The 23726-nt window shown below is 33.6% G+C and overlaps 3 protein-coding genes and 1 pseudogene across 9 annotated transcripts; 2 read left to right on the forward strand and 2 right to left on the reverse strand.

The window, feature by feature from the left end:
* Window positions 1-3287: 3287 nt before the first annotated feature.
* On the reverse strand, window positions 3288-6104 carry LOC110621113 (pentatricopeptide repeat-containing protein At5g39680). 2 transcript variants are annotated; one of them, XM_021765200.2, is made up of 2 exons: window positions 4385-6104; window positions 3288-4312 (listed from the first exon to the last, which is right to left on the reverse strand). In XM_021765200.2, exons 1-2 carry the CDS (start codon window positions 5634-5636, stop codon window positions 3513-3515), a joined length of 2052 nt encoding a protein of 683 aa, XP_021620892.1. In that variant the 5' UTR covers window positions 5637-6104; the 3' UTR covers window positions 3288-3512. The 2 variants fall into 2 exon arrangements, with proteins under 2 accessions (XP_021620892.1, XP_021620884.1); XM_021765192.2 differs by having other exon boundaries at window positions 3290-6103.
* Window positions 6105-6441: 337 nt separating this feature from the next.
* Window positions 6442-8454, reverse strand: LOC110609804 (annotated as a pseudogene).
* Window positions 8455-8999: 545 nt separating this feature from the next.
* On the forward strand, window positions 9000-14892 carry LOC110630953 (protein FLX-like 2). Its single transcript, XM_021778618.2, has 5 exons — window positions 9000-9133; window positions 10259-10838; window positions 11063-11208; window positions 11301-11410; window positions 13979-14892. The coding sequence occupies exons 2-5, from the start codon at window positions 10279-10281 to the stop codon at window positions 14522-14524; spliced, it is 1362 nt and encodes a 453-aa protein (XP_021634310.1). The 5' UTR covers window positions 9000-9133; window positions 10259-10278; the 3' UTR covers window positions 14525-14892.
* A 742-nt stretch (window positions 14893-15634) lies between these two features.
* LOC110622236 lies at window positions 15635-21454 on the forward strand. 6 transcript variants are annotated; one of them, XM_021766712.2, is made up of 9 exons: window positions 15642-15760; window positions 15938-15967; window positions 16109-16233; window positions 16415-16548; window positions 17143-17329; window positions 17577-17702; window positions 18990-19646; window positions 20784-20963; window positions 21104-21454. In XM_021766712.2, exons 3-9 carry the CDS (start codon window positions 16111-16113, stop codon window positions 21281-21283), a joined length of 1587 nt encoding a protein of 528 aa, XP_021622404.1. In that variant the 5' UTR covers window positions 15642-15760; window positions 15938-15967; window positions 16109-16110; the 3' UTR covers window positions 21284-21454. The 6 variants fall into 6 exon arrangements, with proteins under 6 accessions (XP_043813127.1, XP_021622404.1, XP_021622418.1 ...); XM_021766696.2 differs by having other exon boundaries at window positions 15648-15760; window positions 16074-16233; XM_043957192.1 differs by lacking the exon at window positions 15938-15967 and having other exon boundaries at window positions 15635-15760; window positions 16074-16233.
* Window positions 21455-23726: the final 2272 nt, after the last annotated feature.

The following is a 23726-nucleotide window of genomic DNA, read 5'->3' on the forward strand; positions in this document are numbered from 1 at the left end:
TATAAAATCATATTGAAAAATGTGTTAAACCATTCGATAATTTTTTTTAAATTATTTTTTCTATTAAATATTTTTTAAATAATATTTATATTAATAAAGATTTTCATATTAGAATCGTAAAATTAAAAAAATGAATATACAATAAGCTCTCATTTTTTAAGTGTAGTATTATTTACATTTTTTAAATTTACCACTTTAATAAAAAAGCAACTTTATACTAAATATTTTATTAAAAATAAGATTCGTAATCATTAAAAATCAATTATTGAAAATAAATATAAAAAAGTTAAAAAATGTGTTTTCATTAATACAGCTGTATTTTCAAAGTTGTAATTAGTGATAAATAAACTACTAATATTAATTAAAAAATTATTTGATTTAAACAAAATGAAAAAATAAATAAAATAAAAAACTCAAAAATAGCAAAATTGGAAAAGTAGAAAAGCACAAATAAAATACAATAAAAATAAAATAACAACAAAATATACAAATTAAGTTTAATATTTTTTTATTTAAAAAATGTTTTTTAAAATTTTTTAGTGCATTAAGAATATTATATATATCATTTGTATTTTCCTATTCCAATTTAAAGCTTTTATATAATAATCATCCATTATAAAATTCAAACCTGTGCTAATTAATATTACTCACATTTTTAAAAATTATTTTTTAATAAATTCATATTTATCACAATTAAAAAAGAAAAAAAAAACAATTTTATATTATGCGGTTAGCCCTTTTAAAAAATCTTAAAGCAATCGATTTTTTCATGAAAAACTAAGACCTTGTAATTATCACCACTAATAAAATAATTAAAAGTAATATGTTATCTTTATTATTTTAAAAATATTGATATAATACTACATTATTCTATCATCTAGATAGTGAAAAAATAATTATATAATTTTATTAATATTAATTTTGAGTCTAATTTAATTTATTATTATACGAGTTAGTTAAGGGAAAAAGTGTTTATAATCTATATAAAGGACACATTTTTCATCTTACAATTAATTTAGAATTTTATTAGTGCGTGACATATTTATAGAAAATTCAATATCAGATGAAAAGATTCTGATATCATATTAAATTTAATTCAGATTTAAATCACTCCAAAAATTAAGTTTGTCCATATAAAAACATATTACCCCTTTCAACAATCTATATAGATTCAATAATTAATTTTTTATTTTAAAATATATAATTTATTTTTATATTAAATTAATATTTTATAATATAAAATTTATATTAATATAATGTTTAGAAATTATTATTGTTTATAAATAATACATATTATAAAGTACTACTTAAATAAAAAATTAAATTATATATTTTAAATTAAATCACAGATTTGAAAAGTCAATAAAAATATAAAACACTATTTTATATTTTTCCTTAAAATTTTTATGAAGGTTAATAGACGTCAAGTCGTTAACAGTGATGTACTCACGAAAGGACCAAAAGAGGCAGTTCTCCCTGCAATTTTCAAAATATTTAGGGGTATACTTGTAATTTTAAATTACATATGTTATTCAATGCATTAGCCACATTATTTTGCATTTTTTATTTGTTTAAACTGCTTTGTTAGAAAACTATTTAGGAGAATTGCTTGAAAGTCTGAGTTTATTAATTAAATTATTTAAATTCTAAAAAATAAAATTTAAATTTAAAAACAGAAATTTTATAATGTGTTAAACTATTTAAATTTTAAAAAAATAAATTATAAACCTATAAAAAAAATATGGATTTCATGAGTTTCATCGGTCAACTATTTAATTTTAGCCAGAAAAAAATATTTCAAACCTTTCAAATTTAGGAAATATGAGTTTCACGTTTTATGAATTATACTAAATGATTTATATTAAAAATTATTATGGTAATTTAAATTTAAGAAAATACAAATTTTTTAATATGAAAATATATCCTATTAAATTTAGTAAAATTAGTATGGCTATTTAAATATAAGAATACAAGTTTCATGGATTAGACAAATATATATATATGGTGAATATAAATAAAACAAACAAATTTGAGTAAATCTTTGCCACTGTTTTGAAAAAGAGGTTTCCATTGAGATTCCGGCTGAAGGAACTTATCTGGTTTTGACAACAACATGTAAGGCATAAGGCAGAGTAGCTAGCCGGCCGGAAGGGGAATGACGGAAGCCGAATCAAGACTTTGATCACTTGCACTTACAAGATAGCAGCTTTTAGACTTCTGCTCAACTCATTCCTGCAGACAAGCAAAGATTAGATAATTCAAATAAATTTCACCCGAGTCCTTGTTAAGAGAAGTTTGTTTTAGTTACCTGGAGAGTTCTCTGTTGAGGCCTGAAGCTGATGGTAGACCCCTGTTTTCTTCAGCCTTCCTCATCACAAGGTATGGTATCACCATCTCTGGAGGTCCAAATGGCATATATACTTGCTCACTTGAAAACCTGCATTTCTTAAACCAAGAGAAAGTGTGTGGAAACTCAAGCTTTTGATTCTCATTCCCAATTTTCACATCCTGAGCTTTTTTGGCAGTCAGACTCCCTGTACAGTCCACATACACACCTTCATTACATCTCTAAACCGCTGCCAACTTCGCTTCTTTACATCTCTAAACATGGCTTCTACACATGCTTGACATAGTTTCAGTAGCCTCTGCTGCCCTAAGAGAAGATATTGCTGCTCTTTTGGGTGTGTGATATAAAGGGGTAGAATCAGAAAAAAACTGGAACTGTTTCTGTTTCCATGTAAGACTGAAAGAAGGTTTTTTTTGTTGCCACCTTCGTAATTAAATTACTAACTCGTTCAAGCAAGTTGAGAGGGCAAAGTGCTGTGATCTTTGCAACCACTGAGCTGACCTAATGTTGCCAATAATGAATTAGTTCCATTTATCACACTGCCAAACTTTTTCAATAACACACATCCTTAAAATTTTGAAACTTAAAAATTCATGTACTCACTTTCCAACTATTTTTGTCCATAAATCATCTATGAAAAGGTTGGAAGAAAAGAAAGGGGAAGTCGTGATTCATTAATGCAAATTTGCTTAAATTCAAAGTTGGTTAAATTAAATTACTATTTTCATTATTTTGAAATATAAAAAATTTTTATTTCCTTTTAATATGTTTATGAAAATATTTAAGCCTTATCTTTGTTAATAATATTAATACGAAAGTTATTCTGAAAAAATACGAATAATCAGAAAAGCATCATCCATAGATTTAATGTAGAAATGAAGTTGAATATATTTTCTTTTAAATTTTATTCAATTTAATGACAGTAATTTCTAAGCGATTTGTGGAAACTGAAAATTTCTTTAACGTAAAATTTTCCGTTACTAAATAGTTTCTATAATATTTTACTTTATCAAAATTCATAAAGATTTTCGTAATCCAAATAATTTCTTCAATTTAATGACAGTAATTTGTAAGCGATTTGTGCCATGAAGGCCAACATGGTCTCAGCAATCCCAGTTTGTAGCATGGAAACGCTTATATGTACAACTGAAAAATACTGTAAATGTCACCAGTAATCTGCACAAGAACAATGCCCTTCTTGAAAATGATGGAAACGATTGGCATCTCTAACTATGATCATCCTATTTGCAACCTTTGAAATAAGTTTCACTGCCAAGTGGCAATCGTCACACATTCTAAGGTTCTTCATTACAATGATAGGTGCTTCTGGAGGTGTTTTCATAAGACCATATGCTATGGCCAACTTCTCACTGTGATAACTAAGATAATGATCCTTCTGTTCATCCTCTACATCATGCAATACTGCACCAATATTTGGAACGTAACCTAGTGGCTTAATCATAGTCAAAAGTTCCTTTACCTTTTCATAAATCTCACTGTGCTCTGGATGCTTAGTTTCTTCTGCAACAAAAATATGGGTAACATTTCTTATCTCTATCCAGCTCGCCCCAGGTTCTTTCTTGATGTTTTTGTCCCTCATCAACTTTCGAATTTTGACAACTCCATCCCACCTCTTTGCCTTGGCATACATATTAGATAATAGTGTATATGTTCCCACATCATTGGGATCCATCTCTATGATCCATTCTGCAATCTGCTTTCCAAAACCATAGTTTCGATGGATATGACAAGCATTGAGTAAAGTACGCCAGGCAACAACATCCCATTTTACAGGCATAGACCTCATAAAGTTCCAAGCATCATCAAGCCTCCCAGCCTTGCTCAGAAGGCCAACAATACAAGTATAATGCGCCAAACCAGGCACAATACTACTCTCTTTCATTAGGTTCAGATAGTACAAACCTTCCTGAACCAAACCAAGATGACTGCAAGCAGAGAGAACCCCTATGAAAGTCACATAGTTAGGATACTCTTGTGCAGCTAACATTTCTTGAAAAACATGAAGAGCTTCCTTACCTAGTCCATGATGTGAGTAGCCACATATCATTGCATTCCAAGAAATAGTGTCTCGAGATGTCATGTCTGAAAATACATTTTTGGCAGCTGGTATGTTGCCACTCTTTGCATACATATTAATCAAAGCATTTCCAACAGTAAGATAGTCCTTAAGACCTGATTTCTCAGTACATGCATGCAACAAAAGCCCACAACTTATTGCAGACAACCCTGCACTTGCATTCAGTGTCACAGCAAAAGTAAACTCGTTTGGTCTTGCACCATCAAGTTTCATTTTTGAAAATAACTTTAACGCATCCTCAAAGCACCCGTTTTGAAAATAAGCAGCAATAATTGCTGTCCACAACACCACATTTTGACTTTGCAATCTATCAAAAACTCTTCTAGCACTTAAGACATCCCCGCATTTCCCATACATATTAATCATAGCGCTGCTAACATAAGCATCACTTTCAACATCACTAATCAACATCTTACCATGCAATTCTAAACCCATTCTCAAATATTTTAGACAGGCACAAAGCCCAAAAATGTTAACATAAGTTACAGAATCCCACTTCACATGATCACTGACCATCCTCCTCAAAACCTCTAAACCTTCTTTGAAATAACCATTTTCCAGAAGTCCACTCAGGACCGAATTATAAGAAAAAATATCAGTTCCAGGCACTAAATTCCAGATCCACATAACCTCTTGAAAACTGAAATACTTTGAATACATATGTAGAAGAGCATTCCTTACATATTGATGAAACACCAAACCAGACTTCAACACATAGCAATGACATTGTTGACCTTCCTTGGTTCTTCCGCTGTCAGAACAAGAAGCCAGAGCAATAGCGAAAATATACTCATTTGGGCTTATAGCATCAACCGAAACCATATCTTTCAACAACCTAATTACTTCCAATGAGAATCCCATATGTAAATACCCAGTCATCAAAGCACTCCAAGACACTACATTTCTTTGACGCATACTATCGAACAGTTTGCGAGCAATAAAAAGTTCATTGCATTTTGCATAAAAATTGATCAATGAATTCGTCTCAAGTGCGTTATTTTTGGTAGTTCGATTCGAGATTATCAAATGGGCATGAATTAGTTTACCAAATTTGAGGCTTTTAGTATTAGCTGATAGTTTTAAGAGTTTGATAGCGTCTGGAGGAGGAGGAGCAGAGTGTGAGATATTTGGCTTGAAAATACAGGGAGCGTAGCTGAGGGACGCATGGGTTTTTCTTGGCGGCTTAAGCATCTGCCTTCGCTTAGGTTTAGCCCAATTTTTCCTTCTAAATTTACAATACTAGTACCATAATGCAAGTTATTCGTCAAGATGCGATCACTCCCTCCCTCCCTCCCTCCCACATAAAATCCAGAAAAGAAAAAGCTTATATTGCTAACCTCTGAAGCAACTTCTCACGGTTTTTCTTTTGGGGTGAGGATCTTCATTTGAGGTACTGATCACGGAATTTTTTTTTTTTGGCGTGAGCATCGCCATTTGAGACGCCATTGATGAGCGGTGTGGGGATTTGATTACGGTTTATCGGGTTTGGTGTCTTTGAGAGGGAAGCAGTAGTAATTTTTGTAAAGAGGGTATCCTGGATATTATCCAAATATATGTGGGCATTTTTCTTATGTAATTATAGAAACGAAATTAATGAGTTGGGTTTTAAGTTCTGGGCAAGGCCCTTCTTCAAGATTATCAGAAAATAGTGACCGGCCTTCTACATTCTCAGGCCTATGGACATCTCCTTTTTTTTTTTTTTTTTTTGAAAAAAAAAAAATTTTTGATATATTCTAATTGTAAAAAATAAAAATTATTAAAGATACTTTCAAAGTATTTTTAATAATAAAAATATAAATATATATATACATATTTGTATATTATGAAATGAGTATTAAATTACAATAACATAAAACAATTAATATATCAATTTGATTTGAGAAAGATAGGTTTTACGTTTTACCTTTCAAAAAGACATAATTTTTAATAACAGCAGTTATATTATAAAACATCCATACAATAGTTTAAAACACTTGGTTTGTTTCTATGACCTTTTAAGATTTATTTTTTCGACATAAACTATAAAACATAATCCATACCATAAACAGAATAAACATCATGTTCACAAATTGATTGTGCATGAAAATGTAGAGATTTTCCCAATGCTATTATGTATATATATATATATGTAATGAAGATTATAAAAGCCTTTTTTTATGGCATATACCTCTTCAATGAGATGAAAGATGGAGGGCATTGCTCCACTGCTTAAAGATATACTCCCAAGTATTGTTTGAAATGTGCATTGCCCAACTTTTCCCTGTTTGCTCCTAACTAATGGGCAGCAAAAGCTATTCTAAATCAAATAGTATCTGAACTTAAGATGGCCGATCTCCTCTTCCATGCATAAACCAAAGAACAACCTGCTTTAAAGTCAATATACAAAAATCTGTACTAATGAGTTGAATCAAGTGCACCAGTACTTCCCAATCCCATCTTCTGTCCCAACAATGCCAGCTGCTAAACAAACTCCTCTCCGATAAGGATTTCTGTTGTTCCATATATGATATGCTTGACAGGCAGCGGGTATTGTGTAAACTCTTGCAAGCTGCCATACTCCACACAATTACCACCACCAATCATGAAGCCATAGCTTATTTAGATGACACTTTGAGATGGCTACTAACAGCCCGACTTGGGAGCACAAGGATCAAACGCAAGGTAAGAGTCAATTTTCAGGATTAAGTTTCCCCCCACCAAAGCTTCCGCAATCCGCGTTAATGTTAGCTGCCTATCCCCAGATAACAAATTCTTCACACCAACTCTAACCGCTCTAATAGTCGTCCATAAAGCTTTTTAGCCCAATCAACAATACTACTTCTACTTGCAGAATTTGCTGATATCAATGAAACATTCAAGGACTTGATTTTCTTGACATACTGGAATGCACAAGTATCAACCTCACACTCCCTAAGAGCAACTTCCACTGATTCAACTTCTGCGCTTATCCATCTTGGATCCTTTCCCTCTAAGCACTCCCAAAAGTTCATTTCTATAAATCCCATCTCTGACCATCATGTCATTCTCCTTCTTGGCATAATCAAGAGACCTCTCCTTGATCTCACTCAATAACGCAGTTGCAATGTTGGTGTGCGTATCACTCACCCGCTTTCGCTCCGTCAATTCAGGCATTGAGTTCACTGCATTCATCAAATGTTTTGTGTTCCAATCAGGTCTGTCCCATCAAATTCTGCCCCATCTGTTCCAGCAGTTTTCCTATTCATCTCATCAACATCCTTCTTGTACATGTTCAATTGTTTCTCAATTTCCACTGCAACTTCGGGAAATTCCAAAGATCCATTTGCAACTCAGAAAGGATCAGAATTATTCAATGGATATGACTTCATCCCCCCCCTTTTCCCCCTGCACGCTCAACCTATTCAGCTTCAAGCCAAGCACATCATAAACAAGAGGGCGATACCTAAAATCATGCTATATCCCAATTGCCAATTCATATCAAATATACACAAATTGGCCTCTGAAATGAGCTCATAAAACCCCCACCTTCTGCAAACATATTGTTCTTTGACAATAAATGATCCCTCCACCTCTGATCCAATGCTGATGCCACCATCTCCCCTGGCCCTCCCCGTGGGCATCTGATAATCGGCACAACAGCCAGAGTTGCCAGCACATAAAACAGGCCGCTAACAATCTTCTCAATTAACTCCTCAATCTCTTTATCTGCAGATGGATCATTCAATTGAACATAGGTAGATTTCTGGGCTAGTGGAAACAAATTACCCCTCAGGGTCACTGACTCCGAATACTGATCATGCACCTTGAAGATCCTATGTATAGATTCCGAATTCAGTGTCCCAGATGCAAGATCCTCGAGAAGTGGACGAGGGACTGAAGACAAAAAGTTCGGGTGGAAGCTATCATAGAGCAAGCGAGATGCATCAGCAATAATTCTTTGAATGTTGATTTGATTAGATTGAACAAAACACACAGAAGAAACGTCATGAACAGGTTGCCGATCCTTGTCAATGAGGAAATAGAGAGTTACATAACATTATGTTACATAAAATTAAAATAAATTAATGAGATTATTAGTATATATGATGAATATGAAAATTTAAAAATAGACGTAAAAAATTATTTATTTATTAATTGAGTTGTTTTGCTGTATCTCATAATTTTTATTTATTTATTTAGTCATTTTAAAATTAGTATTTATTATTTTTTAGATTATAATAATATATAAATTAATTATTATAAATTTATTTTATTTACAAATTTTTTATAAATATTTTTAATGTATTTATTATAAATATAATTAAAAGTTAATAATAAAATTATATTTTTTAAATTTAAAAAAATAAAAAAAATAAAAATTATGTAAATGGAGAAAGTATAATTAACCTATTTTATTGATAAAGTATATAGAAATTATTATCACTATACAAACTTAAAAAACTTAATAACAAATTATATTAAAATATTTATTTTGTCAAAAAAATGTCAACCATTATTAATTTTAATTAAATATTCAGATTTAATATATTTTGTAATTATTATCATTAGATTTTTTTTTTCTCCCAAGAGAATAAACGACAGCGTTTGGCTTCCCTGGAAATATACTTTTCCTCCATCAGTAGGTGCTCTGGCCAAAACCTTTCCTCGGTTACCAAAAATCCCTCTTTGCTGTTTACCGTCAAAGGCTCCGCCATAGCATCTCCGTTCAGGTGAGGCCGAAAACCGCCTTGATTACTTTGTCTCTCCTGTTTTTGAAGATATCTTCAGCTTGAAAACTACAAGGCGTAGGTTTCTTTAGAATTTTGCATCATTCATGTCCATCTTACTATTGCCTGTTTTTCTTTCTTGTTTTCTTTCTTTCTTTGTATCATTTATTCTAGGTTTATAATGAACATTTCATAAAATGATAGCGGTTGATTAACCTTATGAGTTCAATTTCAATTCGAAAGAAGAACGATAGGATTTTGTTGATAATTCGGATTTTTTTTGCCTCGTCTTACATATGTGTGGTTGTCTGGATTTTGGGATGGTCTGGTTTGCGCCTGTAAGGTATAGGGTTTGCATATCCATGAATGGCACAAGTGAATTTGGGCATTCATGTTTGGTTCACTCTGCAAATAGAATATAATTAGGGGAATATTAGTTCATTTTCTTCTTTGTTACATTAGAATTTATTATAATTATTTAAATGTGAATAGGTTGAATTAGGTCAAAATGGCGTATACTTTAATTTTTAAGGTTGCCATTAGATTATATTGATTTATTTAAAATGAACTTGGCATGAGAGAGATGCATTTTCATTTGCCGTCTATTTGAATTTTGAAGAGTGAACCAAGTGTGACATAACATTATTCGTGGTTCTTGAATATGTTGTTACTATGGCTTTTTAGTTTTTATTTTCTAAACAGTTAGATATATGGGTAGAAACATCATCCATAAATTTCAATTGGTTCATTTGTCTTACTTGGATGCTTGAATTTTTATTTCTTCTATCTGGAAAACTGAGTTTGAAAACAATATAGGGTTTCTGGGAAAGAAGTTATATGACTGAGCTTATGATTCTATCTGGAAAACTATCTGAGTCTGAATACAATATAGGCTTGGAAAGAAGTTTATTTCACTGAGCTTATGGTTCTATTTTTGTTCTCTGAGTGTTGTCTTTTTTTCCTTTAATTTTGATTACCATATATTTACACTTTACAGTTTTGAACAACCACTAAATATGCAATGTCATAAACCAGAACTTTCAGCTCTTCCAATTTATAGTTTTCTTTGTAAGTTAAATCACAATGCACCTCTCTTGGGTCTTGTTCTTGACTCTTTTTCATATGCAGATCAAAATTATCCATTATAAATGGGGAGTAAAGGTCGACTTCCACCTCCTCATCTAAGGCGTCCTCTTCCTGGGCCGGGTATGGTGCACCCTGATCCATTTGTTCCTGGAGTCCGCCCTCCTCTTGGCCCCTTTCCTCCATTTGACATATTACCACCTCCGGAAGTTATGGAACAAAAGATTGCTGCACAACATCTGGAGATGCAAAGACTTGCAACAGAGAACCAGAGGCTGGCTGCCACACATGGAAACTTGAGACAGGAACTTGCTGCTGCACAGCATGAATTGCAGATATTACATGCTCACACAGGTGCCATCAAGTCTGAAAGAGAACAGCAGATGAGGAGCCTTGTGGATAAAATTGCCAAGATGGAATCGGAGTTAAAGGCTGCAGAGCCTGTTAGGTTGGAGTTGCAGCAGGCACGGGCGGAGGCTGATAACTTAGTTGTGGCAAGGCAGGAACTTATGTCTAAAGTACATCAGTTGACTCAGGATCTTCATAGAGCCCATGCAGATGTGCAGCAAATTCCTGTTCTGATGTCAGAACTTGAAAGCCTTAGGCAGGAATATCAGCGATGCAGGTGCTTGTTCAATTGTGTCTTCTGACCTTTACCTGGAGTGGAAGTTGATTTTGAAATCTTTCATTATATATTGCACATGTCTCTCGGTGTAACTTCACTCAATATTTTTTTTGGGCCTTTCTCCATAAATCTCTTCAGTGGTTGCCTTTATTGGTCTGTTTAATACATTGCTATGACTATACTAATTCCAATCATGAAAATGTATTATTACTTTGACCATGCAGGGTTTCTTACGACTATGAAAAGAAATTGTTCAGTGACCATCTGGACTCACTTCAGGCCATGGAGAAAAACTATGTGACGATGGCTAGGGAAGTGGAAAAGCTTCGTTTAGAACTTACTAACACAGCAAATGTTGATCTAAGAACTGGTATTTTCTTTCCCTTTTGCTTATTTAAAGCTCATTATTTCCCTACATTTATTTTGTAATAGATGAGGATCATTTTTTTGTTGACTGTTCAGCTGCTGGCGGGCCTTATGGCAGTGCGCCAGGGAACAATGAGAATGAGGCTTCTGGTCGACCTGTCGGACAAAATATATATGAAGATAGCTACGGTGTTCCCCAAGGCCAGGTGTGCCAACTTGCATGTGTTGTTAAGTTACTTCTTTCCTTTTGTATTGTAGTCCTGTCTGTTTTGTCTTTCACATTTGGTTTCTCGGTGAAGGTGAACTTTATACAGTAGTTTCTGTGGAAAATTCAGCTTAATTATTTTCTTTTTCAACTACCATAGAAAAATACTAATGGCAGTGATATTAAAAAGTGAATGTGAAACATTCTACCCATACCCAAATGATATTGCAATTTGTTGGGTGTAATTTTTCACCAAAGGTCCCTGAACTTAAGGTTGATATTTCACTGTCATCACCAATTTTAATTTATATCACAAATGTGTCCAAGCTTCAATTTGAGCAAGACTAAAATCCCTGTGACATATTATAACCGTTAAATTTGGGTCAGGCCTAACTCACCCCAAAAACTAGCTCAAGGAGGAGGAGTGCCTATAATCCATATAAGGAGTACATTACCCCTTTCCACACCCGATGTGAGATTCAACACACCCCCCTCATGCTCAGAATTTTACTATGCGTGACATATTTATGGGAGGCCCAACATCGAATGGGAGGTTTTGATACCATGTTAAATTTGGGTCTAGCCTAACTCACCTCAAATGCTAGCTCAAGGGGAGGAGTGCCTATAGCCCATATAAGGAGCACATTACCCTTTCCACGCCCGATGTGGGATTCAACAATAACCTATTTTCAGCTTAATGTACTGTTGAATTTCAACTCATCTTAGGTAGGTATATCACAATTGTCCCTCAACTTTAACTTGTATTACAAAAGTCCGTAAACTTCAGTTTCAATTTAAGGAAGTCATTCTAACCAATTTTTGCCAATCTCCCATTTACAATGTTGATCTGGCATCACTTTACTAAATAAAAAAATAAAAAATGTGGGAGATTTGGGAAATAAAAGATACTGTTGGCAATCTATGGGAATTTTTATTTCATATATGGAAATTAGAAATTTCTAAGATTTCTCGTTTTCATTAATAAAATGGCCTTCAATATTTTGGATTTTTCAATGTTAAAATCTTTGAGAATCAAGAGTTTTCATTTTATTTTATACTGTTGGCCTTCAATGTTTGAGAATCAAGATTAAATCTTTTGGATTTCACCAATTACATCTTGATTTCTAAAATATTTCTGTTCTCAAAATTCAATCGATAGAAATTTCTAAGATTTCTCGTTTTCATAAATAAAATGGCCTTCAATATTTTGCAATGTTAAAATCTTTGAGAATCAAGAGTTTTCATTTTATTTTATACTGTTGGCCTTCAATATTTGAGAATCAAGATTAAATCTTCTGGATTTCACCAATTACATCTTGATTTCTAAAATATTTCTGTTCTCAAAATTCAATTGTTGATTAAAATGGAGGATTTTTAGAATACATATTTTGGGAAATAGTTACTGATACTTGAGGAATTTGGACTTTTGGAAATGCTCAGACTAATTACTTTTAATAAATAAAAATAAAATGGCTTTAGAGTTTGGCAATTCGATTTAAATGGAAAATGATTTTTGAAAATGTAGTAAAGTGTGAGAATTGGTATTTTAACTAAGAAAAGTTGGATTTTGATAATTTTAAATTTAGAGAGAAAAATGAAAATATTTTAGAAATTAAGATATAATTGGTGAAAATGCAAAAACCAAAAAGAAAAAAAATCTTAATTGTGTAAAAAATTGAAGCCCCTTTTTTTTATTTATAAGGAACAAGTATATTTTTGGATATATGATTTTCATTATTTATTTTAATAAAATTATGTAGATTCACTACATTAGCATTTATTTTCCCAAGTCCCTCTGTATTTTGTATTTTGTTTTTGTTTTTGTCTTTTTTGTTTTTTGGCAAAGTGATGTCAAGTCAGTAGGTAACTAAAAATGCGCAAAAGTGGTATAATGAATTTCTTATGTGTTAAATTAAAATTAAGGATTTTTGTAATACAAATTGAAATTGAAGGATGTTATACTGTATACCTACTTAATTTGAGGGATAGTATGTGAAATTTAGCTTTTTCATGCGATCTGTGTGTTACTTGTAAACTTGAGATATATGGTCACCAAGGATTTTTGTGTTTAAGACTCTAAGTTGGGGATATTTCTGTTACAGTTGAGGACTGGCCATGGAGCAATTCATAAGTTAAGGACTGTGGGTAATAGTTACTCCAAGTTTGTTGATATGAAAACATGAATTCTATTTCCTGTTATTTTTTAAATCCAAGCTACTGATATAGAATCTGAATTTACAATACAAAGTATCCCTTGTTTGAAGGACAAGTTCCAGGGAAAATTATTAACCATAGCAGGTAGGAATTAGGCTGAACTAAACTGGTGGTTAATTACATTTTGATAACGGAATCTGGCCGACTCTCTGTAGGAGGGAAGTCTACTTAATTAACTCTCTCAACCAAGTCTTAATCTCATAGTAGTTGGAATTCTTGTAAATGTTCTATTCCTAAATAGTTTTCTTTTTCTTTGTTATTATTTGTCTTCTGTTATATTCTGTCTGCTGTTATATTCTGTCTATATCTGGAAATGAAAGTGAAAACTGAGAAGTTTTTGCTGTTCCTGTGATAGGGACATGCTGCCATTCCTGGTAATTCTGGTGCCGGTGCTGCCAATGCTAGTACTGTTGCTAATGCTGGTGCTGGGACGCCCACTTATGCTGGTGCTCAATCTGGCTCTGTGGCTCCAAGATCTGCTTATGATGCACCCAGAGGCCCAGGTTATGAGGGGTCCAAAGGACCAGGCTATGATCCATCCAGAGGACCTGGATATGATGTACCAAGAGGAGCTGGCTACGATGCACAAAGGGGACATAGTTATGACCCTCAGAGAGGACCTGGATATGGAGGACCTACTTATGATCCACAAAGGCTGCCTGGTTATGATGCACAGAGACTACCTGGCTATGACGTCCAGAGAGGACCTGCATATGGAGTGCAAAGAGGACCTCATTATGATGCATCAAGGGGTGGTGGCTATGATCCAACTTCAAGAGCACCAGCTGGGCCACATGGACAAATGGCAGCTGCAAGCAATGTGCCTTATGGATCTGGAACACCACCTGGAAGTGGTTATGAGGCACCAGCTCGAGGCGGAAACAACCCTGTTAGGAGATAAGCACTTAGACAACGCAGTTGAAATGAAATCCAAGGAATATTACTGTAGGGTATCTTTTTCATTTTCATAATCTAGTCGGCTTCTTGCGGCTGCACTCTTTGGTAGATCGCTGCATAACTTTGAGCGCCCTTTTCCCCCAATAACCCAATCATGTTGTTGTGGGTTACATTAACTTCCCAGTTGTATTGGCTATTCACATCAGGTGTTTATTACTTACTTTCTTTGGATACTCCTGGGCAATTTTGCTATGCCAACTAACGTGCTTCTGTAGCTGGTATGACTTGTGAGGTTATTAATGGAGTTGGAGATTATCTGAAAGATAAATTTGTATTGACAGGAATTTGAAACATGAAATTATTGTTGCTAAACCTAGCGTCTTCTTCTCCTCCTCCTCTCTTTTTTGGGTCCTGGAAGTAAAGTTCCACCTTAATGTCTGCAGGTTCAAATTGTTTAACAAATTTCAGGAGGCAAGTTGTAATTTGCTCTATATTTTTTTTTGTTATTTTATCAATTTAATTAATAAAAAATTAATTAATTAAATTAAAAGAAGACTCCCAGCACTTTTTTTTTTGTCATGCTTTAGAAGAAATTTGTCAAAGGCTCCAAAGGGCAACTCATTAAATGGATGGAAGTAAGACTCGATCTTGTAATCACATTACTATCCCGAGTCTTGTGACCGCACCATTGTCTTGAGCCACTGTGATAGCACTACCATCCCGACTCTTGTGACCACACCACTGTCTTGAGCCACTCAAATTAGAGTGCTCAGGCTCCAGCACTCAAAAAATTAGTAATAACATATATTCTCATGTTGAAATAATTAAACCATTTAAAAATATATATTTTCATTTGGAAAAAATAAATTATTTTCTAAACTTTATTAACTTTTTAAAATTTTGTATATGAAGTTATTAATATTTATTTTTTGGAAAATATTTTTTGTATACAAATTATTATTAAATTACTGAAAAAAGCGGATTTAATTGTATTTTCCTTTTATCAAACTTCGAGACAAAATTGTAATTCCAGTCAACTTGGAAACCGGTTACCTATCGGGTTCGGCCCATAGTCCAAATTCTGAAATCCGAACCATAATATTGGACATTGGTATACCGCTGTGGTTGTTTAAGAAATTCCAAAATTTTCAATTTCCCGCCAAACCTTGCTGCAAAGCAATTTGGAGAAGAAAAAGATTCGTTCCACATCGTCTTCCATCTTGCTCCATCCGATCTCACGGTCAAATTCTCTTGCTTCTCTCCTTGATAGATTCTGCAGAGGCGGGAAGCTTAAATTCATTTTAAAGCTTCTCTCTCTGTTTTATTTTTCTCTTTAAACATTTCTAAACCGTTACTTTTATATACAAAGACTCGGTGGATTTCAAAATTCTAACAATACAAATTTAAATTGTTGTAGTGATCAGCGTGGAAACTGGGATCTGTCCTGGTTAGGGTTTGATTTTCAGCTTGCACGATTGATTAATCTTTTTTAAATTATTTTTCAATTTCTACGATTTTTTTATTCCTAGGTTTTATTGGTTTTTTACTTATAGTTTGTAGATTTGATATATGGAATGTCCCATTGAAGGAATGGAAACTGTGGTAGCAACTGTTAGTGGCTACCACGGGTTGGAGCGGTTCAACCTCATCAAGTTGATATCTCAGGCTGGTGCCAGTTATGTGGGTGCGATGTCAAGATCTACTACACATTTGGTAGGTTTTCTCTCTCTGAATCTCAAGTAATTGCAATACAAGTTTTAGGGCTCATTTAGAGGGGTGACCGAGGCAATTTAATGTGAAAAACTAGATACCCAACAAATGAGACTTAGTTTTTTCTGTTTGATTATTGATCTTTACTCTTTAGGTGACTGTTGCTTTTTATTTGGATCATCAGGTGTGCTGGAAATTTGAGGGAAGGAAATATGATCTTGCAAAGAAGTTTAAAACAATTATAGTTAATCATCAGTGGGTGGAAGATTGCATAAAGCAAGGGAAGCGTGTTCCAGAGCAACCCTACATGCTGCGAAGGTGTATATGCTACGTTTGTTATGTATGTGCTGTGTAAATTCAACTGTTAGGCATAATTTATGGTATGTACATTGTTAAGTATAAAAAATGAGCATGTGGAAGACAGTTTCACTTATAGTTACATATATACGTTGTCATATTAAATTCTTCATTCAGTCAAATATGCTGCAATTACTCAATGGAGTACAATAGATTTTGCCGTCTTTTTTGTTGTTAGTGAAAAATAAAATCCACAAATAAAAGATAATATACTAGATAAAATTTACTTATTAGACACTTTTAGTTATACTCCTTAAACCAAGGGAAATGCTGCAGTAACACAGATATTTTATCACTTGTGTTACTTGAAGGCTGGCATAGCTACAGATTATTTACTGTTTGAATGTAATAGTGGTATTTGTTGCTGAGGCTTTGACCTTTCGAAATTTAAAAGGTTTATGCCTGGATATTTCTCTCAAGCTCTTCCCCCCAACCCCTCTCAAAAGAAAAGGAAATTTCATTTATTTGTTAATTTTGGGATTGCCTGTTATGTACATCATGAAATTACATTAAAAGATCTTTTGGACTTTTACTAATAGTTTTAATTATTTTCAGTGGAAAAGAAGTGGAGCCTTTATTACTGGATGTCCCAGTTCCTGGTAAGGTTGGATTCTTGAACAAAAACAGGAAAGGATTGGCTGACAAATCGAACAATTCTCAAGACCATGAAAGACTACTAAATGGTGTGGGCTATGGGGATTCTGGCCTTGCTACGTGGACTAGTTCTTTTTTGTTGGATGAGGTAATCAAATCTTTTCTCATGTGTGCACATACACAAACAAATATGTGCGCACAATCATGTTATTTCTAAAGTTCAGAACACAAGTTAAGAATTTGCGGCTTGAGAACTATACTACACATTATTTTGGGAATCCCACCTTTAAAGCATTTGCATGTGCTTTTTGATTGGCACTATGATATTGCAAGTTCATTTTTGTTGTTGAGGTTCTGAGTCAACATTTATCTTATTGCCAATCATTCAACTGCAGAATCTTTTTCCTGAGGACAATAGAAAAAACACCAGTGCATTTAAATCAAAGCCAAAACGGGAGCGTAGGTTGAGTGGCAGATTCTGTTTTGAGGACCCTCCTTTATCTGGTCTAGTCACATTGGAGGTAATTGAATTACATTCTGCTTCACGTGCTCATTACTTCTTGTTGCAGCTGCTATAGGGTTCATGATGCACTCTCATTTTGCCAATTTCTGGATTTCAGTTTCTTGTAAACTTATAAGTTCTGCATGATATGATGGTCAACCCTTTGAAACTCATTATTCTAAGTGTAAGATGGAGTTAATTAGTTCTCTCATTTTACATAAATCATTGTGAGTAGTAAAGGAAAAGAATTTGGAGTACAGACCATAATGCAAAGTTTTTCAGAAAGACATATTCTTTAGTAAGGTATCCGTTTTTCTGTGATCACACACACATGTGGTGCTCTTTAAGAAATCCAGTTCAGTATTCACTTCTGCTTCTGCTTAAAATTTATTGCTAGCTGAAGAAACCTGATGTCAGATTTATGATCCTTAAAATTCTTCTTTAATGGATACATAGTAGCTATAGCTAGTCTATTTGGTCAAAAGTGAGTCAGTAAATTAAATACTAACCAGTCTTGCTGCTCATAAAACCAACTATATTTGCAATAGCATTTCCATCGAGACCTGATAAGTTTCAGAAGTGGTGAACTTCCCTTATTTCTTGGTATAGAAAAATTTATGGTCAAATTCCAGCCTATTGAGTATAGTAAGTAATTGTCCAGGACTATTAAAATTTATAGAATCAATACCACTGGAGTGGGCTAGCCTTGGTGTATGGATAGTTGCTCCATTAGGAGTGCAAGTTTATGGTGTCAAGCCATAAAAGCAACCGCGCAAAATTTATGGAGAAGCTTACTTTGGGTAGACGACCCTCTCCGCTCCCTTACAATGTGAGGAAACTAGCAATGCTCCTATTAATGTTCGCTAGAGGAATTTGAACCTTCTTTTAAAGGTTCATTTATCAAACTTAACACAGTATAGTTAATATATTTTTCATATTTAACTTAAACTAAATGAAAATACCACATATTTTGTTTTCTTAATAAACTAGCCTGTTTTATGCCCTTTTTTTCTATAATCATCCATTTTCCTGTCCTGTTCCAAGAATTCATTCAATAACATTTTGTCGTTTTGTTCACTTATCTTGTTGATTACTTTGAATTTTCTTCACTAGATCATTTTTGAAAATCAATTTTATCTTTAATAAGCTTCTTTTCATGTTGATTGCTTTAATTTTCGTTTGGTCATCTTTGAAAGTTGCTTTTATCTTTCATAAGCTTCTTTATCCTAAATTTTACTTTCTCGAATCCTTCATCCAAAAGGAAGTGTTTTATCAATTGAAGAAAATTTCTGTTTCCTTTGAAAAGCATGAAGGGCCTGTGAGAGAGAAAGGGAGGATTTCGGTGCATGAAGGGCCAAGTTCTTGTTCTGACAAACAATTAATGAGGGGAAAAAGAAAGATTTTTGATAATACTGGAACCACTTCTTTGGCTGAACCTTCTCGAAATGGACGGAGGCTTGTGAAGAAAAATGTTAGCAGGGACAACATTGAGATTGTGCCTTTGGATTCTGATCAAGAGTGCTCTCCAGTCAGACTTCATGACATGAGCAGTAAAACTGCAGCTCTATCTGAAAGTGAAGATTGTGAAAGGAATGTTAATACATTTGAAACTGGAAAAACATCTTATGCTGCCTTGAATAACAGCAGGGCTTCTTTGCTTGAATTTTCTGATGATATTGAAGAGATAAGAGATCAGAATGATCTACCTGCTTCAAAGAATTCACACTCACATACTGAGGAGGCACAGACTACTAGTATAGAAAGATCAAATAATTTCCCTGGCATTGAGAACTTTGATGGAAAGGACAAGGATGTGAGTCAATCAGAATCCATTACTGGATTACCTACTTCAATGCAGTTATCATGTGTTATTTGTTGGACAGAATTTAGTTCAACCAGGGGTGTTTTGCCATGTGGACATCGATTTTGTTATTCGTGTATCCAAAATTGGGCTGATCATTTGGTATGTGTTCTCTCCTTATGTGGTTTATACCTATGTGTTCTCTCATTAGCTCATCTAGTTTTCATATTTTGAATATAAAAATCTATTTCAATATAATAGGATTAATGTCAAAATGGTTTAAATGATATTTTCCTTTTTCTTTCATGTGTGGAATTCTCAAACTTTTCCATGTATTTGCATTATTTTAGGCTTGTCTTTTTCAATTAGAGATTTTTTCTTTTTGATGCAAGTTGTTCCTTCTCTAGGTATTGTTATTCTCTTTCTTTTCTTATTTTCCTTTCTCCATATTGTTTATGTTTCCCAAAGTCGCATTACCTCCATTTCAGTGTCTTTTTTACATGTTCTCTAGACATAATAGATAGCAGTTCAGGTTCAATTTACTGGCTGAAGTTTGTCCTATTAATTTGACTTTTGAACCTCTTGTCATTCTTGAAGCATATAAAATGTACGTCAAATGTTCATGTTTGAAGAATTTCAGATTTAGGAAATGTAAATGAGTAGTTCTTTTTTTTTTTGTCAGAATAAGTTGGCAATTTAGTCACTTTATTCCTTTCACAATTGAAAAGGGCCTTTGAAAGTTATTTGTCCTTTTAGAAGACTTGGTTTCACAGGAGTCATGCATGCCAAAATTTTCATTTATGTAATCACTCTTCTTTTCCTGAGTTTTTGTGCATACGATGATTATTTTTGAGGGGAGTTCTTTTTCATTATGAAATACAAGTGGCCCAAATGGATGCAAATGCTGTAAAATGGTTTTGAATATTATATTTGTGATTTGTCTTTGGCATTTTGGATAATATAAACAAACCTTCAGATACGCTACTGCCATTGTTATTGGAGAGTGGAGAAAAATTCCTTCTTTTCCTCTTCTCTATATGCATATTGTGGAAGTACAAAGGGCTCCATTGTGCAATCCCAGAATTTTCTTGATTATTAAGAAACTGCTTGAAATATAAATTGTACGGAAGTTGAAACGCTATGCAATTTTTACTTATTTTATTACTGCACACCCTTTGCTCTCCAACGTTTCAGCGTCTTGATAAACTTTTCAATGTGTCTTCTTTGATATGTTGTTCTGTGCCTTTTAGCCTATCACTGTTTTAAAGTTTTTCCGTCTGATGCTGGTGATATATGTAGATTTCAAGTGGAAAATTTTCAAGATGTCCTTTGTGCAAGGCTAGTTTTGTCAGCATCACTAAATTTGAGGATGCGGCCACTTCTGACCAGAAAATTTACTCTCAAACTATTCCTTCTGCTTCCTCAATAACAGATATTTTCTTATTAAATGATCAAGAAAGAGACAGAATTGGTGCTGAGGTAATATTCATTCTTTGTACCACATCTATTGGACTTTGAATTCTCATCAACTGCTTAGTCTTACAAAAAATTTTGTTCATTTTTTACCATGAATGTTTGTCTGGATGTGATTCTTGATGCCAATTTTTTGTCTGGTTTAGCAGTCTTCATTAGCATCAGTTTGTTGTGAATGCTCTTGCCTGGAACCTGAGGACCTTCTAGTTAATTGTCATTGCTGCCAGACTCGACGTATTCATATATACTGCCTGGACCCTCCTCTATTGCCGTGGACCTGCATTCACTGTAAGGATCTCCAAAGGCTTTATTATCAAGCCAGATAATATGGTTTTCAGGAGTACATTGCTTACAATGCAAGAATCTCCGGTTCTTCATATCTTATACATGTATTTTATCTTCAGTATTGCTCATGCAGTTCTGATCTGTACAAATCACTGAATAAATGGTTCCGTTTCTCTTAATTTTAGTAGTTACTGCTATTGTTGAATCTGCTCATAGTAGTTAACGACATCTGTTTGATACATCAACTCTTAATGCCTCAAGCATTACAGCCATTGTTGTCTTCAAAATCTCAATTGTTACTTATGACAATATTCTCTTAATTCACAGAAAAAGCTGTGCTGGTTTCTTATTAGAAATTTGCTGTGTTCTGTTTTTTTTATTCCTATGAATATTATTAATTTATTTATTAAAGAAAACTCCCTAGTCTATGATGTAACACAATCTTGTGCCAGGCTAAATATGAATTTGGTTAGTATTGAAGTTTTCCCAAATGCTAATGAGGTTGTAAAAGTTCAATGTTTCCTAGTTAACTCACTCAACTTCAATTGGAGCAACACTTTTGAACTTAAGCCCAATCATAAAAAGTTTAGTTCAGGGGTTTCGCCAATATAGAATTACAATCAACAAATTTTGCTGCCTTAACTTGATATGATATATGATGCTTTATTCTCAATTACATGCCAAATCTAGTGCAGATATGGATGTTGTTACTGCATTATCTTACATTACTGGCACAAATCAAAGTAGGTGTGAACCTTTCAAGTTTTGTAATTTCATGGCCATATTCCCAAGCTGATAATTAACTCATTCAATAACCATGGTGGGATCAAGAACTTTAAGGTTGTAAATCATGTGCTGGATAGAGTTCATATTTAAAATACATTTGGTATGTCATTTTTTATTCAAGCTAATACATATACCAAGTTAGCAACCAGTCTGGTGGTGCTGCTGCTATGTTGGTGAAATACCAAATGAATTCTTTTTATGTGGGCTTAACCTTACTAAAATGGCAAACTTGAATGACCAAAATTTATGTTCACTCCACGGTGCAGCTAGAAGTATACTGAAACTAGTTTGAAAAGTTTTTGCTCTTGGTTTGTTTCTTGAATTGGTTCAAATTTCCGATTAACAGTTGAAATTAGTGCCAAAACCGTGTTTGCTATATTAGTGTTATATTGGTAGGGCCTTGTTAAAGAGTGAGTCTCTGAGTGATTGCAAACTGGTTCTCCACATTAATTAACTTTGCCAACTCAAACTCATCAAATTGATACACAGGGTGGGGACTGGAGACTGTTAGATATATTAGGTCTTATTTTGTCTATCCCATCATCCTTGTCCTGAATCCACACTTTTCAAACAACATTTCCTTTTCAGCGTTATGAAAATATTGTCTTTCGTTTTGTAGGCTAGTTACCAAAAAGGTTACTTAAACTTGTAACCTTTTCTTAGATACCAACTGGGATACATGGTGAAGGTATGAACTTAGGAGATTTTTATGTACATAAGGTCCTTAATTCAATTTTCCCATGCTGCCTCAATTTTCCCATGCTACTTCTCTTGCAATTTGCTTTCGCGTTTGACGTCTATTTACTCTTTATCATTCACCTTTGGAACCTCTAAGTTGTGGGTCTCAAAATGGAAAGTTATCTTGCCATCCCACGTTTCATCATTCATCCTATGAAAATTATTAGATAGAAATGTCATGTAGCTCCTCTCACAAGAGTTTTATTTCCGATCCTCTGCTTCTTTCATATGTAATTATCCTTGATAGTTTGTATATCAACCGAGTTTTGAATGCTTCGGCTTATATGCTGCCATTAGCTAGAAGTAACAGTTTGTGTGATACTACGTTTTCTATGGTTGCTTACTTAACCCCATAATCTATTTTATTGTACACTCTGCACGGTGTAATTAGATAATAGAGGAAGCTACCATATTAAAACACGACCAGATAGAAATGATAAAACAAAAGGTTGGTACATGAATGTTCAAGAACCTTTGAAATTGTCATAGAGATGATAATTAGCCATTATAAATGATGAAAGATTGGCATGCTTTTGCTTTTCAACTTTCATTTTAATTGAGTGGGTACTCACATGAGACAAAGGTCCCGAATCAACGTTTATACTACATATGCAATTTTTAGTTTGTATTTTCTTGTCTAGTTAGACAGTGCACGCAGATTCTAACCACTTTGTCTAAACAAGCACCGTTAAATTATTGTTTTGTCATCTTTTCTTTTGTTGTTTGTTTGTTTGTTTGATTGATTGATGAACCCTATCTTCAGTACTATATATCTCTATGTGTGGACATTCTTGCTTGCTAACATACGTAGTGGGAATGAATGTGGACTTACTTTTTTTGAGGATTTTAAATAATTTGTGCCTTTGAACCTATGATGTCTTCATTCAGATCTTCATTTTCATATACAAACAAGTGCCACATCACTACCTACTTTCCATGTCTTGTCTTTTGCACCGTCTC

This window comes from Manihot esculenta, chromosome 1, assembly GCF_001659605.2.
Source record: "Manihot esculenta cultivar AM560-2 chromosome 1, M.esculenta_v8, whole genome shotgun sequence".
NCBI classification, from domain to species: Eukaryota; Viridiplantae; Streptophyta; class Magnoliopsida; order Malpighiales; family Euphorbiaceae; genus Manihot; species Manihot esculenta.